Source organism: Lissotriton vulgaris, chromosome 12 (assembly GCF_964263255.1).
Source record: "Lissotriton vulgaris chromosome 12, aLisVul1.2, whole genome shotgun sequence".
Lineage (NCBI taxonomy): Eukaryota > Metazoa > Chordata > Amphibia > Caudata > Salamandridae > Lissotriton > Lissotriton vulgaris.
In genome coordinates this window covers 412,861,406-412,887,417 of record NC_141700.1, presented here as the reverse complement: position 1 = coordinate 412,887,417, position 26,012 = coordinate 412,861,406, and the positions used below count along the sequence as shown (strand labels likewise).

Sequence of the window (26,012 nt, the reverse complement as noted above, 5' to 3'; positions counted from 1 at the left end):
ACTTGCGCGACCGTGCGACGATTAAGACTCCTGATCGATTTCAGGTTTCTGACCAACGCTCTCCTCGTTCCTTTCAGGACTCATCGGCTCCGACGACCGGTGGTGGAGGGGACGGCAGGGGTCGGGGTGGCCAGCAAGGACGTGACCAGCCCTGCCCAAGGAACGTTGCAGAAAAGCAGGAAGGCTCTACGCCTAGGAGACCACAGTTTGCCAAGAAGAAAGTCGCAGCCTTAACAGTGCATCGATATGCCCCAGATAGTGAGAACGCGTCTTCGGAATCTGACGTGGGCTCTGACCTTGCTGGACAGCGCGGCGGGGATTACCATAGTGAGAGAGGCGCTCCGTCCACTACTGAAGGTGACAGCGACTGATACTTATGTTGTCATTGAAACAGCTGACACCAGAGCTGCTCCCCCTGATAGACTTTTTGAAATTGTCCTGTTAATTGAAGGTGACATACAACGAACCATAAAAGGGGTATTTTGGGAAAATCTTTCGTCTACATATGACATTTTGCTTTCGGAGGCTGACTGGCCCCCACCTTTTGTGCTCGCAGCTCCGCGAGGGGAGGAGGTAATCCTCCCCAGTTTCGCGAACACAGTCTCGAAAGAGGATGCTCTGCATTTTGCAGAAGAGTGGGCTCAAGCTCTGGCGCCGGCTGTGTACCGCAATCAGTGTGGTTGGGATAAATTGTCCCCAAGCCACGAGATACCTTTACGGTCTCAGCCGCAGCCTCAACCTCAATATCCTATAAGACGTGAAGCGAAAGCTTCCGTCGCGGCAATCCTTGAACAATTGGAATATCAAGGTGTAATTGAAACTTGTGTGTCACCGATGAATAACCCTCTTTTTACTGTAAACAAGCCTGACGGTTCATATCGTTTGGTTTTGGATTACCGGCATTTGAACGCGCATTGCCGTAACTGTGCAGTACAGAATACTCACGGCTCTGCTCTTGTGAATGGTCTTGTGCGTAAGCGGTTTAAAACCACGCTTGACATTTCCAATGGTTTTTATGCCCACAGATTGGACGGTCGAAGTTCCCAATGGACCTCCTTTACATGCGGCGGTGTGCAAAAAATGTTTCGGCGTCTCCCTATGGGCTATAAGAATAGTCCTGGGGTTTTTTCCGCCCGCATAGTCTCTCTTTTGGAGAGAATCGACCCGGATGCTTGTTCGTATGTGGATGACATATATCTCACAGACGACGAACTTTGGGAGCATCTGTGTCGTGTGAACGGGATTATTTGTACCTTTGCAAACTTAGGATACAAATTCAACTTTGCAAAATCGCACATTGCAGAGTACACGGTGTTGTTTCTGGGCTACAAGCTTAACAATGAAGGAAAGGTATTGGCTCCTCACTTCCTGGGGAAATGCGCACAATTGCGCGCTCCGACAACGCTGAAAAAATTACAATCTTTACTGGGCTTTTTGAATTTCGGGAGAACTTACATTCCGGAATATGCCCAGCGTATCAAGCCTTTGTATGCTTTGATACAACCATCTTTTTCCAAATCATGTTGGCTGCCTGGGCATTCGGCTATACTGCAGTCTTTGCAGGCTGATCTGCTTGCTTCTAAATTCTTACTGACTCGTGATAATCAGACCAACCTGGTGATAAGAATTATCGCTGGGACGGTGGGTTTCACGTACCTGACTTTTAATGAAGGAGACACAGTACCTATTGCTTACAAGTCACACTTGTACACTTTGGCTGAATTGCGCTTTTCCACTGTGGAGAAAGTTTTGACGGCTGTGCAGATGGCTATTCTTAAGGAACATGCCCTGTCACACTCATTATTATTGAACTCTGTTTTCAGGTTAAACCCCTTCCAGGTTCTGCCTTTACATGATTTTTGACAGTGCTCTGATCATTGGGGGGTGTGTCATACAGCTACTTATTTTCTACATACTGTGTTAAGTTAGCATGAGTTTATTAAATGTTTGCACGCCGTTTTCATTCTTGCTTCACTTTTGCACACAACACATAATTGTTGTTTTAGCTTTCAACCCAGAAGAGCTTCGGGATTTACTAGAGAAATAATATGTTATTGCTCTGATATCAGTTTTGTTCTGCACTCTGTCTGCACAGTGAGTGCTGAAGGCTACACGGATAACTTAACCCAGTGTTGTTGTAAGGTCTGATCTTCGCACCCCTATAGACATAACACACATGCTGCTGCCAAAATATGTCTCTAGGCGAGTTTTATATTGTTGTGCTGAACGCACAAAAACACACTTGATGTGCTTCGCATGCAGAGAGCTGGTGGAAGGTGATGTGATCCTCCTGCCACTGAGATTTCGAGGTATGGGCCCGCCCTGCTAAAAGCCAAATGAGACCTTCATAGATATAAAATACTATGCTAAATAGGGAGGGTGTGAATTAGACGTTGTTAATTTCTATTCATTCCAGCATCTTAGTATGCTGTCTCCATTCGCCTTTTATGGGCTAGTAACTATGCTGATAATTTTGTTGCTTATAATATGTTTGCTAGTATTATACAAGATATTACGTTTGAGAACCTTGCATTAGTAAATAAATATTTCAAACATGCATGTGTCCTCTTTTACTCCACGTTCTGGTTTGTGATGATTATATAACGAAAGAGTGTTCATGTGTTACACGATTCCTGAGGTATTCTAAGTTCATGTTCTGGTCTGTCTAAGCATTGGGAGTTTGTTATGACCAATGAGACACTGTAGCTAGCTCGGTAAGGGGATTTTGGGTACTGAGGTGAGTTTTGGGCCATCCTAATTCACCGAGGTTCCAGGTCTCTAAGCACAGTTCTGTAGGAGAACGGAATTCCCGCTACAGCGTCCAGCTTAAAAGCATAATAGCGCGTAGCTGAGACTGCCCATGTTGTAGAATAGACAAATCTTGTTTTTTTATGTCGATAGCTGATGACACAATGTTGGCCAGTGAATAAATATGAGACGAGAGTGTGGCCATGCCATTGTCTACCATGGCTAAGGCCTTTTCTAGGTTAATTCTATCGATTTCACAAAGTCTCTCAGCAGCTTCCTGTTGAGAGACTTTCCATACCTCATTATAGATGGCATACAAGAAGCGTCTATTACGTGGTTTCTTGGGACCTAACAAGAAATCCCTAATATCCATGTTGTCTGACAGAAGGGACAAGTGTTTTTTCACCTTCGAAAGTGTTGAGGTCTTTAGCTATTCTAGGCACAACTTCCAGACACTATAAGAAGTCACTACCCCTGGGGTAGCGTATGTCGGGCCAATGGATACTAAACCCTTTGGTGGCACCCCTGAATCTTGAGTTACACAAAAATATTTCTACAGGCCAAACCAACTAACCCTTCCAATCCGGGTATGATGAATGGTATGTATTTGTACCATGTGTCCCCTCACAATTTAGTGTGTTATTTGAGATACCCTTGATAGGTGTGGGTGAGGGGATGCTCAGTGTTCTTAGGTCTTTGATTTTTGCAAACCTGTAACAGGTAGTCTGTTGCACTGTTCTGTTCAGGAATATCATCTGTAATGGTATAAGACAAACACTGAATAAAGCCTCAGTTCCCTGAACCTGCAACTCTTTTGTCCCCCAGATAGATGTTATGACTATGGTGTCTCTCTAGTAGTCGAAACCCTGCATAGACAGTTGGGAGAAAAAAGGCTCTGAATATATTAGCTTAGTATTAGTCAGCATAATCTTCTTTATTGTTGCATTAGTCTGTGCAAGTTCATAGTAAAACGATTCTGGGTCTGATGCATTAAACCCGGAAAAGTATGCAAATTTCTTTGTGAACGTGGCAGACTACCTTTCAGTGGTGTCGGACAATGTTCCCATTGATGGTAAGTGTTAGCAGTGCGTGGTACACTTGTTTTATGCAAAATATGATGACCATAATGCTGGTAACAAAACATGGTATCATAATCAGTTGTTTGTTCATACAATTCCCTGAAAGAAAATGCAGCACACTGTTCTAAATATGTGAGCATAATATTTACAGTCTCAATGTCCCAATCATCAGAAAGTGCACTCAGTGTAATGAAATAATGTAAAGAAGTTTTGAACACTTGTGGAATTTTTAAATGTTCAGTGGGGCCAAATAAATCATATGAAACTGTATCCCAAACTATACCACCAGGTACTGGAATTGCTGTAATGTTCACTAGGGTCTTGTCTCTTTCTTCACGGTGTGACGATGTATGTGGTTTCAGGATAAAGTTCACAGATTGTACTGCAGAGCTTTCTGAGAGATAATGTCCGTTCAGAAGCAGAAAAAAAGACAGTCACTGTGCCAATCCAAATTTACAGGTATACTACCCCTATTGCAAACCAAATATGCAACCAAGGTGCCACTAAGTAAGTGTTTTTGAGGAAAAGATAGAATTGTAGAAGTTTCTCTTTCTTTGAAATGGGTGGCGTTTGTGCAGGTTCACTTGGATCTGAGTAGAAATCCTCGAAGTTGATGAAGTAGCCAGACACAGTTCAATCTTCCTTTTGTAGCTCCTCAGGTTTTGTAGAACTGGCAGCTGTGTCCTTTGAAGGCACATTAATATGGACTTCATGGATGGGCCGAATTGCAACTTGCATTGTTGTTTTTTCTTGATTTTTTTCAATTTCAACTGGAATGATTTGTGTTCCATTATTCAGTACTCCTTCACTTTGTGTAGTGGAGTCTTGGAAGGGTATTAGTCTTTCCATTTCAACTTCCTGTAAAGTAGCAAGAGGAGGTCTACAGCTGCACAGGACCCCGTGTGGCCTACTGTGGAGAATCGGCCACATGATGCGGTTTGATCAGATCAATGGAGACAAATCTTTTCCCTTTTTTGGAGGCAGGAGGCGGTAGAAGTACTGTTCTTGTTCCCACTACTGCCAGGACAGGTACAGGTGTTGTGAAAGATTGCCCAAACTCTCTTCTGTCTATGTTCTTTTCCCTGACCAGGTCCCCAATCTGTGGATCCCTGGCAGTTCTTGCCAGAACTGGTTTCACTTCCCCTGTGGTGGTGTGTTTGACTTGCACGTTGCTTTGGAACGCCCAGAATTCCTTGAGTTCCTGTAAAACAGCCAAACGGTCATTCAGTTCAAATAGTTTTGCATCCGCCACTGTGCTGGCACGGTCGAGATCAGTTACCCACATTCTTATCCCAAACAGGATTTCATAAGGGGTAAGGCCACCCAATGATTTTCTTGGCATATTATTGAGTGCCCTCTGGACCCTGTATAGGCGATTGATCCAACTATCACCCGCACCCAATACTCTAGCTGTTAAGGATTGCTTTAGATTCTGTTTTTTCCTCTCCACCACCGAATTTCCTTCGAGATGGTAGGAGGAGGAGTACCGCAAGGACACGCCATACTTTCCATATTTTCCTTGTAAGCCCGAGAGCTAAACGTAGGGCCACTGTCGAAATGCAACATGCCAATTGCAGATGTCCCGATGAAGACTGGTAAATCCTTTATAACAGTTTGAGCGTCAGCCGAGCACTGGGGCCAAACACATAGGAATCTAGAGCAAGGTGTACCGGTAAGCCTCATCTGAAGTTAAGGGGCCGAAGTGGTCCAAATAGACACATGCAAGAGGTCTGTCTAAAATCAGTATTGGTTTTTGTGGTGGCCTGTGAATGGTGGAACCCTTCATCTGCTGGCAAATATCACACTTCAGGACATAGTCCTTTGTCTTGACAGCCCCGACGGTCCAGTAACGCTGCTTCAATAATGAAATTGCTGCAGTGACTCCTGCATGTGCAGACCCCAGACCCTCGTGTACAACTAGAATTAAACCTAATATGCGCTATTTGTTTGGTATTACTCTATCACCCACTCCTGGAATTTGAGCATACAGTGTGTTTTGCGCATCTAACTTTCGCAGTACGGCAGTGCCGTTCTTTGTGGCATTGATAGCTACTAGTATATCTCCTTCTGATAGATACATCTGCCAGAATATCCCCTGCGCAGCAGCCAATCGGAAACTTTTGTAGCTCTCCACGCCGGCGAGGTCATGGACGACGTCACAGAGGGTACGACTCCGCTCGCGACCCCGCTGACGTCACTGGATCCATAATAGGGCCTCGTCTTCGTGATGACGTCAGTTCGCTTTTTTCCGCGCCATTGACACCAACGGTTTCTTGGGACTCTCCGTAGTAACATTGTTATTATTGTTGTCTGTTCTTCTCGTTTCCTTTCAAAGATGTCTGGAAGAAAATCTGGTTTCAAGCCCTGCAGGGAGTGCGTGAAGCAGATGTCCATCACTGACCCGCACGAGGATTGCTTATGGTGCTTGTCTTCCGATCACGACATCGATGGATGTGCGTGTTGCAGGAAGATGACCTCTAAGGCAATAAAGGAAAGAGAAGCGAAGTTATTTATCGCCAAAGTAAAGAAGAATAAGAAGGCGAGTAAAAGAAGATCGAGGTCGAGATCTCGTTCCGGATCCAGGTCGCGTTCGAAGTCGGCATCGGGACATTCGAAGTCAAAGAGACATAAGAGAAAGAAGCACTCTTCAAAGCGTCACTCTGATGAGGAGCCGGCACCGAAGTTATCTTCTCCTCACTGTCGCAGTAGTGAGGTCGATCCTTCTCATTCAAATCCGGTCTCTCCAGAGAAGGAAGGGTCTCCTGAAGTCGAAGTCTCTCGATCACCGACGCCGGCTCCTTCGGATTCGGTCCATTCTTCGGATCCGGGTGAAGCCGAGCCAGAGCAAGAAGACCAGGAGCAGCCTGAAGAGGTTCCTTTGTTGGCGCCAACGGGCCCGACTCCAGGTACACCGGCTTAAGAGCCGGCGCCGGGAAATTATCCCCCTTTCCCGTCTCCAGGCCAAGACCCATCACACTATCTGAATGCTATGTATGGAATCTTTGCAAGGGCTATGTACCCCTCTGGTGCGCCTGCTGGCACCATGGGTCCTTTTGCCTTCAATTTGGGTGTCCCTCAGGCATATGCCCAGGCTCCATTTATACCCTTTCTTCCAGCGACGCCGTCCTGGAATTTTCTGGCGCCGTACCGAGAATCTCCTACGCCGTATCGAAAATCTCCGGCTCCGTATCGAGAATCTCCGGCCCGTCTGTTCATCCTTGTTCGGCGCTAGCGGCACCGTCGGATCCGTGTTCGACGCCGGTCCCGAATCCGATGGAGTCGGTTGTGGATCCATCGACTCCAGTCCCGAGGATCCGCTCCAGGAGGGAGGCCCAGAGAGTTGTGGAAGAGGCACGCTATCAGTAGGACTTGGAGGAAGGTGAACTTCCTGATTCTGAGGACTATTTTGCGTAATTAAGAGATGCAAGTGGTCTTGATGTCTCCCCTGAGTGGGGCTTTTCTCCTGATTTAGATGCTCCTTCAAAGGAGGTAGTCCCATATCACACAGTTGTGAGAAAAGCTGCTGAATTATTGGACATTAATCTGCCTACCACTGAATTTAAGTCCAATCTATTGACTGAAGTGTTGCATTCTCCATCTTCTGTGACTGAGCCTGTGGTACCGTTTAATGAGGCAATTCTGGAACCGGTGTTGGAGGTTTGGAAGAAGCCTTTGTCTGCACCTGCAGTCTCTAGGACTGTGGTACGGAGATATAGAGTGGCACCGGAGGATCCAGAATTGTTGTCAGCTCACCCTTCACCTGAGAGCCTTGTGGTTCAGGCGGCATGCTCAAAGAAGTTTTCAGGAGCTTTCCCGCAGGTTCCAGCTGACAAGGAGTCAAAAAAGATTGACCAGTCTGCTAAGAAGGTGTTCTCTTCAGCGAGTATGGCACTGAAGTCATCAAATGTAACTTGCTTGATGGGAAGGTATATCATTGCCTTGATGGATTCCTCTAAACAGTTGCTGCCAAAACTGTCTGATGAAGACAGGAAGAACTTTCAGGAGGTTTTGGATGATACACAGGGTGCTGCGCGCCAGGTCATTCAAAGTGGCCTGGATACAGCTGACTCAGTGGCAAGAATGATGGGCTCTGCAGTGGCAACGAGAACGGGAGCTTGGTTGAAGTCTTCAGATTTTTCTCAAGATGTGCAGGCTACTTTGTTGGACTTACCATTTGATGGTACGGGTCTGTTTGGTAAGAAGGCTGATGCCGCACTTGAAAGATTCAAAGATAGTAAGGGCACTGCAAGATCACTTGGCTTGCAATCCCAGTCCAGAGGATCTTTTCGTAGGTACAGAGGATTCAGAAAGTCATCCTTTCGTTCGCAAGGGCAGCCTCGTCAGCAGCAACAGCAGCAGCAACAAAATACGCGTTTAAATCTTATAGAGGAAGAAACAGAGGTCGTCCACGGGGTCGTCGACCCTCCTCCTCCTCTTCCTCTTCCTCTCCTCCTATCGCCGCAGCAAAGCAGCCCTAGATTCCCCATTCCCAGTCATGTTGGTCCTGTGGGGGGTCGGATTACTCATTTTCTGCGGGATTGGGAATCGGTCACTACAGACAAATGGGTTCTCAATCTTGTGGCAAATGGGTATAAATGTAAATGTGGGATACTTGTATAGCGCACAGTTACTCTACCCGAGTGTCCCGGCGCTGTAGACTGCTGGGGAACCCGTCCTGGCTTTCCCTGTGAGATGGTCCCTTTTTTGGGTATCTCCAGGGTGAAACCAGGCATCCCTGGCGTCTGTGGGGGCCGTTGTAGAGATGAGGCAAGCTAATGCCCAGAGTTGCCGAGTGTGCTCCCCGGTCGGAGTGGGCACCGATGCGAGAATTATCAGTCCGCTGACCCTGGTCCAAGACCCTGCCGCGTCGGGAATCGAACCCTGGTCCCGGGCCGTTCTCTGCACTCGGGTCTGCCGCCTCTAACCAGTGAGCCACACCTCTCTACTGATGGGTATGCTCTTCCCTTCAGGGTATTCCCCCCAACTTACCGTCCTTGTCAAGGGGCTTGCTCAGAGGAACATCTCTGTCTCCTTCAGGAGGAGGTTCTGACCTTGTTACAGAAAGGCGCGATCGAGGTGGTTCCAGAGCAGGAAAGGGGTCAGGGATGCGACTCCCGGTATTTCCTGATTCCCAAGAAGGATGGCAGGCTTAGCCCAATCCTGGATCACAGGATCTTGAATATTTGTCTGAAACAAGAGAAGTTCAAGATGCTTACCCTTGCGTAGGTTCTTCAAGCGTTGCTGGAAGAATACTGGATGGTGTTGCTCGACTTACAGGATGTGTATTTTCATATCCCGATCCTGGAGTCGCACAGGAAGTATCTCCGTTTCAAGGTGGGGTCGCAACATTATCTGTTTGCGGTCCTTCCGTTTGGAATTACTACTGCACCTCAAGTCTTCACCAAGGTGATGGCAGTGGTGGCATACCATCTCAGGAGGTCGGGGATTCCTGTAGTCCCATATCTGGACGACTCGCTGATCAAAGCAGAGTCTACAGAGAAGGTGCTACATCATTTGCAGGAGACAACTCAGTTGTTGTACAGGTTGGGTTTTTCGATAAATGTACCCAAGTCTCACCTGGTGCCCTCACAGCGCAACCTGTTTATAGGGGCAGTACTGGACACTACTGTTTGTCGAGCATTCCCTCCACCTCAAAGGATTCTCGACATTCAGGAAATGATTCCTTTGTTTTACAATGGTCGACCGTTCCAGTCCTGAAGGTCCTTCGCCTGCTCGGTCTGTTTGCTTCCTGTATTCTGCTGGTCAACCATGCACGCTGGCACATGGGGGCGCTACAGTGGTGCCTCCGCAGGCAGTGGTATCAGCACAACGGAGATCTCAGGGAGTCTGTGAGGATCTCCAGAGAAACTGCAGGGAGGGCAATCTGTCTCAAGGAAAGCCCTTTCATCTACCTCCATCGATTGCCACAGTGATAACGGATGCCTCCACTCTAGGGTGGGGGGCTCATCTGGGGGATCTGGAAATCAAGGGTCTTTGGTCTCCAGAGGAAAGGTTGCTTCACATCAACCTTTTGGAATTGAGGGCGATTCGTTTAGCACTCAAGGCCTTCCTCCCTTCCCTTCGCGTTCAGTCGGTTCAGGTTCTGACGGACAACACTACGGGGATGTGGTATGTCAACAAGTAGGGAGGAGTTGGGTCGCATCTTCTCGTCAGAGAAGCTCTGCGTCTCTGTTCCTGGGTTCAGGACCACCAGATTTGTCTGGTGGTAAATCATCTGGCCGGAGTTCTGAACGTTTGCGCAGACAGTCTCAGTCGGCAGTTCTCAGCCGACCACGAGTGAAGGCTTCACCCAGAGGTGGTTCGTCACGTCTTTCGGACGTGGGGAACTCCTTGGGTGGATCTGTTCGCCACTCACGAGAACCCTAACTGCCCCTCATTCTGCAGTCTCCAGTATCCGTCGCAGGGAGCTTTGGGGGACGCGTTTCAGTTGAGTTGGGCTTCACAACTCCTTTATGCGTTTCCTCCCATACCCTTGATTCCTCGGGGTCTGAGGAAGATTCACCAAGGCCGGGCCCAAGTTATATTGATCGCCCCGGATTGGCCAAGAAGGGTGTGGTACACGGATCTTCTCCACCTCTCCTCGTGCCCGCCGCTACGTCTTCCTCTCAGGGCAGGTCTCCTCTCTCAGATGGAGGTGCAGGTTCTACACCCCCACCTCCAGACCTTATACCTTGATGCCTGGAGATTGAACGGGGCAACCTGAATTCTTTTTCTCTCCCGCCTGATGTGGTGTGCGTAATTCTTTCGGCCAGGCGTCTTTCCACCAAGTCAATCTGTTCCTACAGGTGGTCCAAATTTGTTTCCTGGTGTGGAGAGAAATCTATTGACCCCTTGAGAGCACGTTTGTCCGACATACTTCAGTTTGCTCTTTCTTTGGCCCAGCAGGGTTTTGCTGTGCCGACTGTAAAAGGTTATTTATCGGCCTTGTTGGCATTCATTTGTTTGCCGGACCAGCCGTCTTTAGTTAAGTCACCTATTGTATTACGTTTTATAAAAGGTCTTACCAACAAATTCCCTCCAACTCTATTTATTGTGCCTCAGTGGGACTTGAATCTTGTTTTAACCTATTTGATGGGTTCACCTTTTGAACCCTTACACAAGTGTCCCATGAGGCTTCTGTCTTTTAAGACTGTTTTTCTTGTAGCAATAACCTCGGCAAGGAGGGTAAGTGAGCTTCAAGCTTTTAGTTCGAAACCCCCATTCCTGACCATTCATGCTGAGAGGATGGTACTTAGGACCAGGGCTGCTTTTCTGCCTAAGGTGGTAACTCCTTTCCATATTGGGCAGTCCCTTACCCTCCCTACCTTCTATCCTCCCCCTCACCCTTCCAAGGAGGAGGAGAGGCTTCACCGTCTAGACCCTAAGAGGGCGGTGAGTTTCTACCTCGATAGGACTAAAGACTATTGTGTGGACGACCAGCTTTTTGTTGGATTTGCTGGCTGTAAAAAAGGAAAAGCGGTGCACAAGCGCACACTGTCGATATGGATTATCCTGTGTATAAAGATCTGCTACGCCCTGGCTGGTAAGGTATCTCCGGAGGGTATAAGGGCTCATTCTACTAGAGCAAAGTCTTCAACATCTGCTTTGGCTAGAGGTGTGCCTGTAGAGGATATTTGTAGAGCCGCGACTTAAGCCTCCCTCCACACTTTTGAGAAGCATTACTGTTTGGATACCGAGGTGAGGAGGGACGGCCACTTTGCGCGCTCTCCAGGATTTCTTGGTATAGCAGAGTGGACACCCTCCTCTTTCTGTGGAATCCTCACTGACCCACCCGCCTCCCCGTTGTCCACTCTTCTATACCTGCTAAGTGTATATTTGGAAAAAATATTTAATGGATGTATTTATATGTTCATGCATATTGCATTGATTTCACACTGTGTGTGTTTTGAATACTGTGTACTATGTATACTATTACTGTTTATGTCGGACCGTCTGTGTGCCTCGGGGGCACGAATAAAGGGCGGAACTGACGTCATCACGCCAACGAGGCCCTATTATGGATCCAGTGATGTCAGCGGGGTCGCGAGCGGCGTCGTACCCTCTGTGACGTCATCCATGACCTTGCCGGCGTGGAGAGCTACAAACGTTTCAGATTGGCTGCTGCGCAGGGGATATTCACAAGGTGAGGAATCCACAGAAAAGCGTTACAGAAGATAAGTAACTTGTTTGTTTATTCTTGTGTGTGAACGAGTGATTGTAGCAACTGCAGCAGTTCGCACTGTCGCCTTGATGGCTTCATCAGCTACTGAATTCCCTTCAACTTGTATGCCACCACGCTGATGACTCAAGGTGTGAATAACTTGAGCACGTGGCAGGCATTCTTTCAGCTTTGCCTCTTGTTCCCATAACAATTGATGTTTTATCGTGCAACCCTTGATGTCTTTAAACCCATTATGGCCCCAATAGTGAAGATATTCATTGTAAGATTGCACACTTTAAAATGAATCGCACACAATTAGTGTGGGGAATTCCCAATCCGTATACTGTAGTCCTAGTATCAGGGCTTTCAGTTCTGCTAGCTGCGCTGGACAATCTCCTAGAGATTGTGTAGTGGTATTGCTGGGATGGAACTTGTGAGAAGTTGGCCTGATATATGATGCTCACTAGTTCTAGTGATCACCTTGTATCAGTCCAAACAACCCTTATGGTGATTGGTTGTAAGTCAACCTTATAGACCATCTATCCTAATGGTAGCATGGACAAAGAAGTCTTAGGCTAAACTCTTTTGGCATGTGAAGCCAGCTGTTTTACCACATATAACCGCTTGAATACCAAGTGAAAGGACACCACACAGGTTGTTATGAAAATAAACAATATATTTATTAATAACAAACACCTCTGAACTCTTTATGAGATCAGAGGGCTAAGCACATGACAAGACTCTTAGGAAAAATACGTTTAAGTTGCACGAATTACAATGGTGACCTAGGGGCACGTCAAACCATATACTAAACAAGTGGTATAAGGAAATCGATGGAAGGAATGGAGCTGTCCAGAGGCTGTAGGATCGCTGGGACTACACTACCCTAACCTTAGGTAGGGGGCAGGAGGCCCACGGGACGCGTGTGCAGAGTGTGGACTCACACGCGAGATTCGTAACAAAGTCAATGGACAGTACAAATTACGAAAAGGTAAGACAGTTCTGACTAGCTAGGAACAAAACAACTGGAAATCTGGACACTAGGAGAGTTAATCTACCCTTGAGCACCGAAATGCTCTTGTTACCTCACCCACGGGCTTGCGGGTGCATAGGTGTCAAAGTGTGTCCGGTTTCCGCGTTGACCTTTATGGAGCCTTGAAGAAAGATGCTGCAGGCGACCAGGAGGAAGCTGTCCGGTGTGATCCAAGGGTGGATCAAGGAAGATGAAGACCTGAAAGCAGAGGGGACAATCTTCAAAGTCACTAGCCAGTGACTGGAGTGGAACCAGGAAGGAACCAGATGCTGTCGTTGCGATCCGGTGAAGAGTGGACGCTTGACTCTGCAGCCACGTGGACCAGGTGGTGTCTTCGACGACCAGGATGGAGGCACAAGCTGTCCCACGCAGGCTCTCGCTGTCGGCAGTGTTGGTTCCGGATTTGGCGTCAACAGGCCTTGGCAAAGGCAACCTACGCGGTGAGTGGAAAAGGCGTCTGGTGCGGACCAGGAGGGTCCGGGGTGCTTCTCCTTTGCAGGGAAGCAAGGGCCAGTCTGGAGCAACCAGACCAGCGGTGTAAATGTCGTGGATCGTCGTCTAGGAGGCCACTAGCCAGCCGGCACGTGACCAGACAACGCGTCGAGCAGCAATCAAGCAAAAGGGCCCCACGCAGATCACGTGGATGCTGGAGGGCTGATCTTCTGTGCAAGAGCTGCTCGGGGCTGGGGCTTCTCAATCCCCAAAGCACTTCTTCGAGGATGCCTCTGAAATCGTGCTGGAAGCGAAGTGCAGTTTCTCCAAGATGGCCGGTCCCACGTGTCTCATCGCAGACACGGATCTCAGCTGTGCTGCAGATGTAGGTAGAGGTCGGAGAGGTCTGGAAGTCCGGGTCTCGTCTGGTTCTGAAGTCTGGATCCACCAGCGAAGACGACAAAGTGAACCGCTGGAACGCTTGATGGTGCCTGCTTGTGCAGGGTGGTCACTCCTTGGCCACAAGGGAGATTTCTTCAATCTTCTGTGGAGCAGAACGTCAAAGTCCAGAGTTTCGTCTTGTAGAGTTTCAAATCGGGATTAATCTAATTTGGAATGGGATCAGCTCCTACCTTTATTCTCCTAAAGGGGGCTGTACTATGACTAGGTCCCTCCTATGGGTGGGACCAGGAAGGGGGTAGGTTACACCCCCTATCCTTTGTACGGTTTCGCGCCAGAGCTAGGGCTGGAGTGCCCCAGCAACTGGTTTGAACCGGTGTATGCACAGGACACCTTGTGTGCCCCAGGCATGTCTCATTCCTTTCAGGCCTGTCCTACCTAATACACAAAATCCTGTCTGGGGTGGTACTAGCACCTCCCAAGGCAGGAAACCCTTTGTCCAGGCCTCCCTCGCTGGAAGGACTCCCAGCAGCAGGAGGTCAGACTTGTGTCTGTGGTGGCAGCATCCATTTTGTGATGCTGAGGCTCGAGTTAACTTTAACCGGGGTTCAAGTTATATACATGTTGTGTTCCTCTAAAAGGGTGGAATGCTACCCCGTCGCCAGGACTGGCGAGGGGGTAGTATTCCAATTCATATGACACCTTACTCGACTTGTTTTGATAATGCTATGCCAAAGTTAGCAATAACCGCGAGGATTATAATGCACGTACATGGTATAGCGTTATCATGGAAACAGCTAAAGGACTTGGTTCCGAAAGCTGCAGACAGGCTCAGCTCATGCTAGAGCACCATCTCACATAATTCCAAGCACTCTGCCTCCAGGATTGTTAAGGCCTGCCATAGGAGTGACTTATAGGAGTATATGTGTCCATTTTAGGGTTAGATATAGGTATACTATATCTAAAGCAAAGGGTGACTACACCACCTTGCCCCAGCTGTGTTACCAGCCAGTTGTGTGTGTTTAGGTGGCCAGCCAGGGGTGGCATAATACATGCTGCAGCCCCTGGTAGGCCTTGGGTGCACTTATGCCCTGGGTACCTATGGTACATTGTACAAGGACTTACAAGAGTGACCCAATACCAATTGGTAAATGCACCTAAAGTACATGGATGTTAATTTAGAGAGAGAACAGCTAGGCTGTGGGTCTGATTAGCAGGCCCATAGCCATGGAAAGTCGTAAACCAGTGAAGCAAAAAGCAAAAATCTGGGGTGACCATAGGATTGCAGACCCTACTCTCCTACAGAACTTACTCTCCCACAGAACTTACTCTCCCACATACGACCTTTCACTATAGCACATGCAGTGCTATATTGCTGTTCACTTCCAATAGCCGGTTGGGCAGAACCATTAGTGTAAATGATGTATTCATACTGATCTAGAGGCAACATTTCTTTCGGGAGAGGGTATTTTTGTTCGTACTGCAGAAAGGCTTGTGTTCTCAGTGTAGGATCGCATCTATATTCTACATCTGTTGCAGTGAGAGAATTAGCCCATTGTATCCAACGTGGATGCAGTGCCTTTGCATTTGGAATGCTGGCTTTGGTTACCGCTTCTAAAGTCGGTATAGGGGTTACAACGATGATGCGTTTCCTCTGTGCTATTGCTCTTTTTCTCCCTACTTTGTAAAGCTAAGGAGTTAGGACCATGTGGGGTACGGGGTAGGCTGGACCCTATTATATCAAAAAATACAAAATTGTGCCTGCACCCAACCAATTTACCAAAAAATATTATTCTTAGAAAAAGGGCAAACAGAATTTTCTGATTTGACCCGGTATTTTTATTTAAACCTGTCTATTTAGAAATTTTATACATTATTTTTTTCAAATTTCACAAAAAGGGAAAACTGTACATTCACTGTATTACAATTACATTACACAATTTTTACAAACACATATTTACAATTATCATTTCTCCCTACAGCAGCCTGTACTGCCCTCTGTACTTTTTCTGTTGCTGCAAATCGATTTTCAGCATTCGTGTACAAATGAGATTTGTATGTGATTGGAACGGTCTCACCTTCATTGTAGGTGTACTAGGCATACTCTGATAACCCGGGGACGACCCGTATTACCAGTTTGCGGGTGTTTAACCGTGGCTGCATGTGTTTTGAAGCTATCATGTCAGCCTGAACTGAATGTAGAATGTCTGTATGTTTTTGAGTCCACTTGTTAGCTGTGAAATCTGGTCTGATTAGGTCGTAGAAAGGTTTTACTCTTTCGCGTAGTCTTGAATGTAGATTGTACCGAAATTTAGAAATCCTAAAATGGATTGTAACCCCTTCAGAGCCTTTAGAGGCTGGATTAGCCCGCATTTTCCCCCAAAATTTGCGGCCAGGCTTTTCCCTTCACTTGCGCAAACACAAGGAGATGATGGACAGAGCGCTGAAACTTTTGAGACACTCACCCACAGTCACAGATTTAGGTTGAATCCATCATCATTCTTTAGCTCACTTCACCTCCTCAGTTCAGACCCAGCTATATGCAAATCAGCCTTGACCCTGTGCCTCATGGGAACAGTCCAGCCCGAACTGCTAAGCCAGGTCTTCCCTGAACCGGAAACAAGCATCCTGGGACATGGTTTCTGGGTAACACCCTTCATCAGCCAGGCTAGCTTGAATCCAGTGGCAAAGTGAGCAAGGGACCCACATCTGGACATACCCTACCAACTTAAGGCAACCAAAGCAAACACAAGTAGATGATGGACTGAGCGCAGAAACTTTTCAGACACTCACCCCCTTTCACAGATCTGGGTTGAATCCATCATCATTCTTTAGCTCACTTTGCCACCTCAGTTCAGACGCAGCTATACGCAAATCAGTCTTGACCTTATGCCTCATAGGAACAGTCCAGCCCGAACTGCCAAGCCAGGTGTTCCCTGAACTGGAAACCAGCATCCTGGGACTGGTTTCTGGGTAACACCCTTCATTAGCCAGGCTAGCTTGAATCCCCGAGCAGTGAAACATATACCAATGCGCCCCGTCATAAGGGACCTACCTAACACCACCGTACTACCTCCACAGATAAGTTCTATTGAGGGGTGTGAAAACTGATTAAACGCAGACTTAATATTACAAGACCCAGAAAATAAAGATGAGTAAGAGACTGGGGAGAAAATGATAGGAGCCATTGAGTGCAGATCCGGCATCATGATACTTAGTTACTTTTCATAGCTGCACTCCATGGGTGAGGGTGGCGGCTGGGGTATCCCCATAATCTGAAACAGCGATAAGCATGGTCCTACTTGTAGACTTCCCGGCTCCCTTCTAGCTACTGAAGGGTAACAAGCTCTTGTGCCCCCCACAAGGGTACACCCCACTGGGAACAAATGTTTGATGTTCTATGTTATGTGCCCTTGAGGCCTATTTGTACTACACTGTTCAATTGTAATGGTTACTATCACAGGCATGGCTTTGGCATGTTTATACCGCCAAAATGGGTGGGGGGATGGGTTGTTACTGTTGGATCGTTATGGAGACTCCAAATGTATGTTTCCCGTACTAATCTCCGCACAGACGTACCCCGACCCATGACCCCTCACACAGTACCATAACACACTGGGATGCATGCATGAATAATAGAACAAACACCCTCAAATTGCTCTTGTGGAACATGCGCGGGTTGAATAACCCTAAGAAAGTTAGGGAGGTAGTCACGTATTTTGATAGGCACTGAGTGGACATCGCATTTATACACGAGTCACAGCTCACCCCACAGGCTGCAATACATATGGGGACCAGAATGGGCACACACTAAAATAGCTTCCTCCTATTCTTCCTACTCTAGGGGGGTTCTTATTTTAGTCCGTAGAGGTACCCCCCTCACTACACTGCACTCTGAAACAGATGATCAAGGGAGATGCATCATATGGCAGGGAAAATGCAGAGGTGCAATGCTAACCTTAATAAATATGTATGGACCTAATACAGCCGACCCTGAATTCTACACCACGTTGTGTGGCTGAATCTATAAACTCCAGCCAACCACTATTATCTGGTGGGGGGGGGGACTTCAACTTCTGACGAGATCCGGTCATGGATAGATCCGGAGCCCCACTAGGACAAACTAAACAAGTGAGTAGGGTGCTCAAAGAGGGTATGACTGACTGGGAATTCAGTGATGTATGGCGGACCTGGAACCCAACGAAGCGGTAGGGCACGTATATCTCGACTGCACACAATATGTGGTCATGATTAAACTACTGCCTGGTAACCCGAGAAGTAAATAACCGGGCACAAACTATGAGACATTTACCCAGAACGTTGTCGGATCACTCAATATTTTAATGAGAGTAAGGGATCGGTGGACACAGCAGGTTTACTATGGGAAGTTTTCACGGCCACAATTTGAGGAACATGTATAGGGTTTAGGGCTGGGGTTCTACAATCCTTACGATCTCACTTATCCCAACTTGAAAAAACTCTGCAGACACTCGAGAGAACATATGAAATCAACCCAAAGCCCCAGACACTGGCTGATATTAGGACACATCTTTATGAATACTGTGAGACAGTGGATCAGGAGATCCACTATCTGTCAAAAAGATGGGTGGCAAGAGCATATGGGGAGGTAGACATGGGCGCAGCTTAGCCACCAAAGTAAAAGGACCCAGAGATATTCCACAGATACTCACTCTCACCAGGCAGGATGGAACATGACACCATGGCTCCCAAGAAATCCTACAATGTTTTGTGGATTTTTACACCAAACTTTACGGCAGATGCAAATTGCTACATTTCCTAGATCGGAAGAGATGCATTCGATTTTAATTACAGAAGATGTCATACTTTAGAAATCTAATCTCTGTTTTTGTACAGTTAGGGAAAGAGCACACGAAATTCAAGAAAGGGATTGCACAATGGATTTTAGTATTCTATACTTTGTCACAAAAAGACAAACAGACAAGTGTATGCTCATTTCATCAGAAGCATGGTAGCCAATGCAGTGCTCTTCACTAGAGTTTCTATTGTGCACACCTGCAAGGCAGCAATTTGGCAAACATTCCACACCTCTTCAAAATACTGCTGCTTGGTTGTCCGGTCTAGAGTTAAATTTATGTGGAACAGGCAGTCCTCAAGAACCTGCCTAATTTGAGCAGGGCTGAGTCCCACCTTCTCTATTGTCTTTGTACTGCTTGATAGCCTTAATTCAAGCATGCAAGCCTGACAGATCTAATTCTGGAGATGTTTAGGTTAATTACGTGTGACTCCAGTTCTGCAGCTCTGTTTCTTTCTAGTGACTTTCATTCCTCCCCTTTTTAGAAGACCATACATAATTTCATCCATTTTTATGCTTTTAAAATTTGATGTTTGGTGGCATGTAGGGTATGCAGAATTTCAGCCCATTCACCTCAGTGCCTGAAGGGCATACTATTCATTTATGTAGATAATCTAATAAAACTATAGTATTTAAACTTTTCTGCAGACCTAAAGTTGGCCCATTTTTCCACAAGTGGTTCCTTAAATTTGGTAGTGAAGAATGCCGTCCTCGCCCCTTTGTTGAATTATACTGCATACCGTTTTGCAAATATGGTTAAGCATAATGCTAGGGCCAGAATCCGTGTCCTTCAGTACTATCATATGGTATTGGCGGAAAGAAAACATGTCACCATAGCCCAGTGGTACTGCCACTCTACATGATCAATACATTCTTCTGGCCCATGCTTGAAGCATAGAGAGGAAATCCCTCAGGTTCTGTAGTGTCAGTCTAGGCAGTCCAGTCCCTTTCATACACAGAGGTGTTATTTTGAGCAAAATGTTAGTTAAGATCTCCAAGAATATTCTGCAATCTGATTTGGTCAGTGATAGCCGCGGACACACTCCTAACTTGACAATACCACAGTTGTCTGCTGCTGTTCAAAAAGACTGCAAGAAACATTCTTGACGAGCTTCTCTCGAAATAGTTTAAAGTATTCTAAGCAACAGTTTTTGGACTTGTAAAATTGCCCTTTGAAGCATGCCAAATGACTGTACCTATTTACTCTATTAAATTGTGTTTTCTAGAGATCTTGGCTAAATCATGATGGAGTTATAAAAATTATATAAATCACTTTAAAGTTTGGAGCACCTGACTTATTTGCAATCTGTATAGTCATTCATTCTTCCTTTACTGGTTCTCATTTCATTTCTTTACCATTGGCCTTTCACTAACTATAAAGGCTGTCCACTTCCCTTTCTTGATGCTAATCGCATGCAAGCAAACACAGTACTAGTAGGTTTTTTATGTCCTTCTCATTCATAATTTCAAAAAGACAAGTTGTATTCTATGTATTTGATGGATAAACCTAATATTGTGTCTTAGCATTTGACAATTACATATAGAGGCTGGTATGCAGTTACCAAACATAAGCCCAGGGCCTAATGTGGCATACCTCTGGTATCTTCCTTCCATATTGCTCTTCCATCTTCAATAGGCAGGCATCTTTCCAATGATGAACACCCTGAAGGTGTCTTATAAACCTAAAAGGCTTACCTTGTTGTCATGCATTAATGCTCACTCCGGAAACTAATGCCAAAATAATTTCAGTATGTATTTAGACAATTGACTGGATCATTGTATAGTCTTCGTGGTATCTCGGAATTTGGTTCACTGTGCCCGGTTTTCTCTAAATTCTCTTTTAATTAAGTTAATATCTATGATTTCATGAGTGAGCCCCCTCATCTTGGTATATTTCTGACGCTGCCATCCAATGCATAGTACAAAATGTTAATGAATTATTAAGCCTTTATCAATAATTGTATTATTTATGGTAAATGCAACATGTCTATATGTTAAATGTTCAAATTAAAAGAATACATCCTCTTAATTAAATCTATTCATAATTACCTTGAACATATATGATAATATCTAGTTTGCTATTTACAAATGTTTCTTTTGTAGGCATTCATGACAATATGCAGAATTTTGGCTCCTTGGAATATTGGATAAGATTGAGAGTTCCCATGGATCAAGCAATCAGACTATACAAAGAGCGGGCAAAAGCTTTAGGATACCTCTCATCCAATATCAAGGAACCAGAGTTGGCAGTTCAGGTACGCATCAAAAAGTAGTATTCCTTTTTTCTCAAATTTTAACTTTTGTGTTTCATTTTCCCTCACAGAGACACAGAACTTACCTTTACTCGCAGCCCTTTTGATATGCTTAGCTTAGCTATTTAAAGCTCTCCTGTCACCCAGGTATTGGCATGAAGCCCATTTACACTGAAGACATTCGTTTGAATTGGTTAAAACAATCAACCCAATGGTAAATGTGATGTGCTGCCGGCTTACTATTGTTTTTCACAAACTTCTTTGTACTCCTCAGTGAAATTTAAATGCACTAAAACGTAATTTTGGGTGTAAATTCTTGGACACTATTGAGTCTCAAAAAAATACACTGACCGATGAAACTTATAACTCTGGTTTATTGTTTGCAATACTAAATTTAGAGTGAGTGACAAAAAAAGCAGGTGTATCAGGAACGGGTGGCTATTCAAAATGCAGGTAACTCCCACTAGCTAACATGGTTGTTGTTATTAAAACATGTTTAAGGCTGTTTCCTGCCTTGGAAATTACTCTTGCAAAAGGCAGTTTTGTTAAGTGTGTTTCAGGACTGGGACAAGAAATGATGACCCCCATACTGTATGAGGGTGCCCTCTGGGACAAATGTGCACTTGCTCTAAACTACCACATTTGTTCTTGTGTATTGTCTCCCAGCCTTTAGGAGTATATTGAGTGGATGAGGAGTGGACATGTAATTGCAAGATTTGCATGTATGCTTATGAGCAGTTTTTGCAAATTATCACAACAGACGTATTTGAGTCCTAGATTTCCGGCTTTTGCCTTTTTTGTGACACAGGCCAGTATTAAATGCAGTTTTTCTTGCTAATGGATACAAATATCATTGTATAAGGACAGAGCCAGAAATATAATGCAATTGAAGAAACGTACATTTCATTTTGGTAGCATTGTTGTCAAGTGTACTATGGTGCCTTTTGTGGAAGTCCTTCAGTAAGCACCATGCACATAATTATATACAATTGCATCTTTGTATTTCTCTTGTTGATCTCATAAAGGGATCACATGCCACAACTTACTGAATTGTTTATTGAACCAGAAAAGCAAAGCACCCTCTTCTGTCATAATTAAAAACATAGACCATTCAACTTATACATTTCATTAGGCCAGTTTAGTCTCCACCTTAATACTTGCCTTCCAGCTCTTAATGATCATGCTGTACCTTCTTCTGAAAAGTTGCTGCAATAGTCTGCCAGGTACCCTTTTGAGTATTTCTCCTGTTTTATACGCTCTGCAGGTTCCCAACAGAAACCATATTCTAAAACCTTTGTCCTACCTTGCTATACATAACGGTTCTGGCGCTAACCTTTTACCTAGTTAGGTGCTGGATAAATGTTGTGTAGTTTTCTCCGAAAACTAGCCTTATTTATCATGCATGAGGATTCTCAGTGTCACAGCAGAATTACCATCTTCTGCATAATAACTCTGTATACGGGTCACCACTATCGTCGTCCTTGGCCAACATGCCCACAGTATCATGACACTTCTAGATAGTACACCTGAGGGTACCTTTCTGGTATATATGTACCTCATCTTCTCTGGGCAAGCCAGAGGAGAAAAACTTCCATGCTGACATGAGACGCCGAAGTCCCTGCACGCAGACACTCCAGCACACAGTGGTCTGACATCCCTCGCGGGGTGTCCAGCTCGAGACCAAGACAGGGTCCTTTGTTCTCTCACATCAGGCAATGGGGTTGGCTCTTTTCAAAGGGGATTCTTGGCTAGACACCTGCATATATTCTAGGTACACTTAGGTACATCTAGTTAGGGTTTGCATTGGGATTACTGCCATGTATCGCAGCAAAAGAACTGGCAAAATGCGACCCTGCCAAGCAGCCAGCTAGCCAACTAATTAGCAGATTTCTCCCAAATGCATTGTTATATTCGTCATTATTTTTAAAAGAAGTATCTCCTTATTCTGACATCAACTTTAAGTCTTTTTAGGTTTTTAAAAATGTATATTCCAAAGCACTGCGTTTTATGATGGTTGTCCATCCTTTTATGATTTTTTTAATGGATCAAATAAAAGTATATTTTGACTTGACTACTGCCATGTATCTATATGCCTGCATATATTCACTGTCTTAGCACCATGGTAGAATTCTACCTTTTATTTTCCTTTGTTGATGCTTGTAATCATACATATCTGTTTCTGCCTAAAGGTTGTTCCAGCACACTTCTTTTATCCTAGAATGACGCTAGTTCAATAAATGCTTATTGAAAACGTCCCCATCGTTTAGTCTGTGTAACTCTCTGAGAACAAGTGAGCACAAGTGACTGAGTGAAAAGTACTGTACTGTTTCCACGATCCCTGAGGGATCAGGGTTGTCTTGTTCAGTAGTTGCCAGAAACTATTCGCTTTTTGGTAAAGGTGGGGGGCATACAGTTGCACTGTGTGCTTGCTGGTCTACAGGCTAACATATCCTCTGGGGATGTCTGTATTCAGTCTGGACACAAATCTTAGTTTACGCGCAGATCCTATATAGATTGTAGGAGCTACACGACACTAGGATGAGGGTACATTGATGAACAGTTAACTAATATTACACGTTTGGTGTGGCAGGTGCTTCCGCATGTTGCATGCTCATTTGAGGTGCCTTTTTTGACTGACAGAATTTCCTTAAGCCCAGTTGAGAGGCACTGATGGAGCCATGAGATGAAATTACATGTTTGGAAAGGTAGATATTTCCACATTTTTGCGGGGTTCACTGACGGAGCTTTAAGTTGATGTTTGAAAGAAGTGGCTGTGATTTATATGTGTGAGGATGGAGGAGTAATGAGTGAATTGTGTGTTATTGAGCTAATGTTAAAGTCCTAAAGGTTGGTCCTTCATAAGATTAATGTTCTCTCACTCAGCTTTGTTTATCTTTGGTGGCTCACCCTACTGTTATGTTTCTGAATGCTACAGTGATGTACGCTTCTGGAGACCATGGGGTTGCATCACACTTTCTGTTCAGTAGAGATGATTTTGTATCTGATTGAAGTACAGACAAAGACTGAGAGAGCATTCCGTTCTTCAATGGTATGAGATTCTGCTAGTCCCATGGGCCATTCACTTAAAACAAACACGCTTCCCTTACCCAATCTGGCCTCAGCATCAGTCACTGTTGGAATTAATCAACAGAAATCAATAAGTACATCTCCTGACACCCTGTTTTCTGTAATCATCTGCACCTTCATCTAATAAGTTAACAAATGATAGGGCATTATTTTAATGCAGTGCTACTGGAACTATGCAAATCTGTGGTAGTGCGTTTTTCACTTAATTATGGACTTGATGCTTAATCCATCATCTGCTGCACAATCTGCAGTACAGATATTAAACCAAAAATGTGTTTCTAACTCAAACGAATATTAAGATACTGGGACAGGTTTGTGTGCATTGGAAGGACCATTGCAAAGGTGAACTAGTTATTTTTCAGTTGCTCATTTCTGTATTTGGTTGTTAAACTGGTACTGAGGTAAAATCTTTGGCCAGTCATTATGACCATTTGTAAAAATTGTGAAAAAATTAAGTAATACTATTAAAAAAAAAAGTCAACACTGCTTCATAATTTGATGCTTCTCTGCTGCATAATTCCAGTCCCCCTGAATACATGGATTCTTGACTTGGAAAACAAAGCCGCCCAGGCTCTGGTTGAAGGCATTGAATCCTCTAGAAGTAGATTTTAGCTTCCCCAATTTCACAAAAGTGGATCAGCTGGTTCAGTTACCTAGGACCAAGCATTTTTTATTTCATTTTTAAATTATTGTGATAATTGTGACAAAGGAGGATAACACAAGAGCTCTCCAGTATTGGATCTTTCATAGATTCACACACCTAAATCAGTTCCGTAGTCCTAGTGGGAGTCCCACTGTATCCTTATAAAAGCAGTAGATAATACTATCATATGCTACAATGCAGTGAACACTGCCATAGCCTATCTACCTTTTTTTTGTAAAAAAAGAACTAAACTTAAGTAATAACAAATCCGATGACAGCACCCTGTAGAACACACCCAAGAGAGGCTTACTTCCTCAGCTTTACTACCGCACGTCCTGTGAGAGGGAGTCTCCCTGAGCTCTGCTCAGTTTTTTCCCTCAAAACTACAGATATCTTATAGAAAATGTCAGATTCTTCAAAGAAAGGTCTCTTCAGGCCGTGTGGAACATGTGGTAAGAAGAGGCTCCATGCTGAAGATCCCCATAAGAACTGTATTTGCTGTTTGTACCCCAGCATAAAGTAAAGGATGCAAAATTTGTAGAACTTTTTCAACCAAAACCCTTAAAGATAGAGAGGTTAGGTTGTTGATTTGGCTTCAGAGACTTAAAAGTAAATCTCTTGTCATCTCTGATGATGAGGAAAGCTCTGCCTCACATACCTCTCTGGAAAAATTCTAAAAGGAGAGAGAGGTCACAAGTCCACTGAGGCTAATAAAAAAGCTTCTAAAAAATCCTGTCATAAAGCAGCAGGTCCCTCACAAATAGGAAAGCATTAATTTCCTGCTGAAGAGAAAGCCAGTCTGACCTCAAAGCATGAGAAACATTTATCAGAGCCATCTATGAAAATCACAGTCCCTAAAAAGCTTGTGTCCCTAAAAATCGGCACCGTCCTCTGGATCCCGGTTGATGCAGAAATCACCATCGGGGCATGTTTCCTCATCATCATCGTCGACGATCTCGTTGTTGAAAAAACCTTTGTCGACCAAGGTCTCCGATGTGCCGTCGATGGCGGCTCCACCAACGATGCCTGTACTGGCGGCGAAAGTACCTTCACTCCTGTATACTTCCTCATCGACTATTTCTTCTCAGTCAATGACGATTTCCTTGGCGACGTCAACATCCTCATCGACGTTTGTTCCGACGACAACAACTGCAACGACAACAAAGGTATCTGCATCAACGATAATTTCATCATCAGTTCCTATTTTGTCCTCGTCGACGACACAGATACCACTGCCGTCGACGAAGCTGGTGGCGCTACATACTACATCGAGCCTTAAAAGATCTTCGACGTTACAACTTACTCCTCTATATTCGTCAACTACATTCTTGTCGATGAGGTGTT

At 45.1% G+C, this 26,012-nt stretch overlaps 1 protein-coding gene across 4 annotated transcripts in view; it reads left to right on the top strand.

Moving 5' to 3' along the window:
* RPGRIP1L (RPGRIP1 like) overlaps positions 1-26,012 on the top strand; it is a 1,159,147-nt gene that overhangs the window by 677,758 nt on the left and 455,377 nt on the right. For all 4 annotated transcript variants that reach the window (XM_086945185.1, XM_086945184.1, XM_086945187.1 and 1 more), the window contains exon 16: positions 20,790-20,941. In XM_086945185.1, coding sequence (XP_086801311.1) covers positions 20,790-20,941 — 152 coding nt within the window. The remainder of the gene's footprint in view (positions 1-20,789; positions 20,942-26,012) is intronic.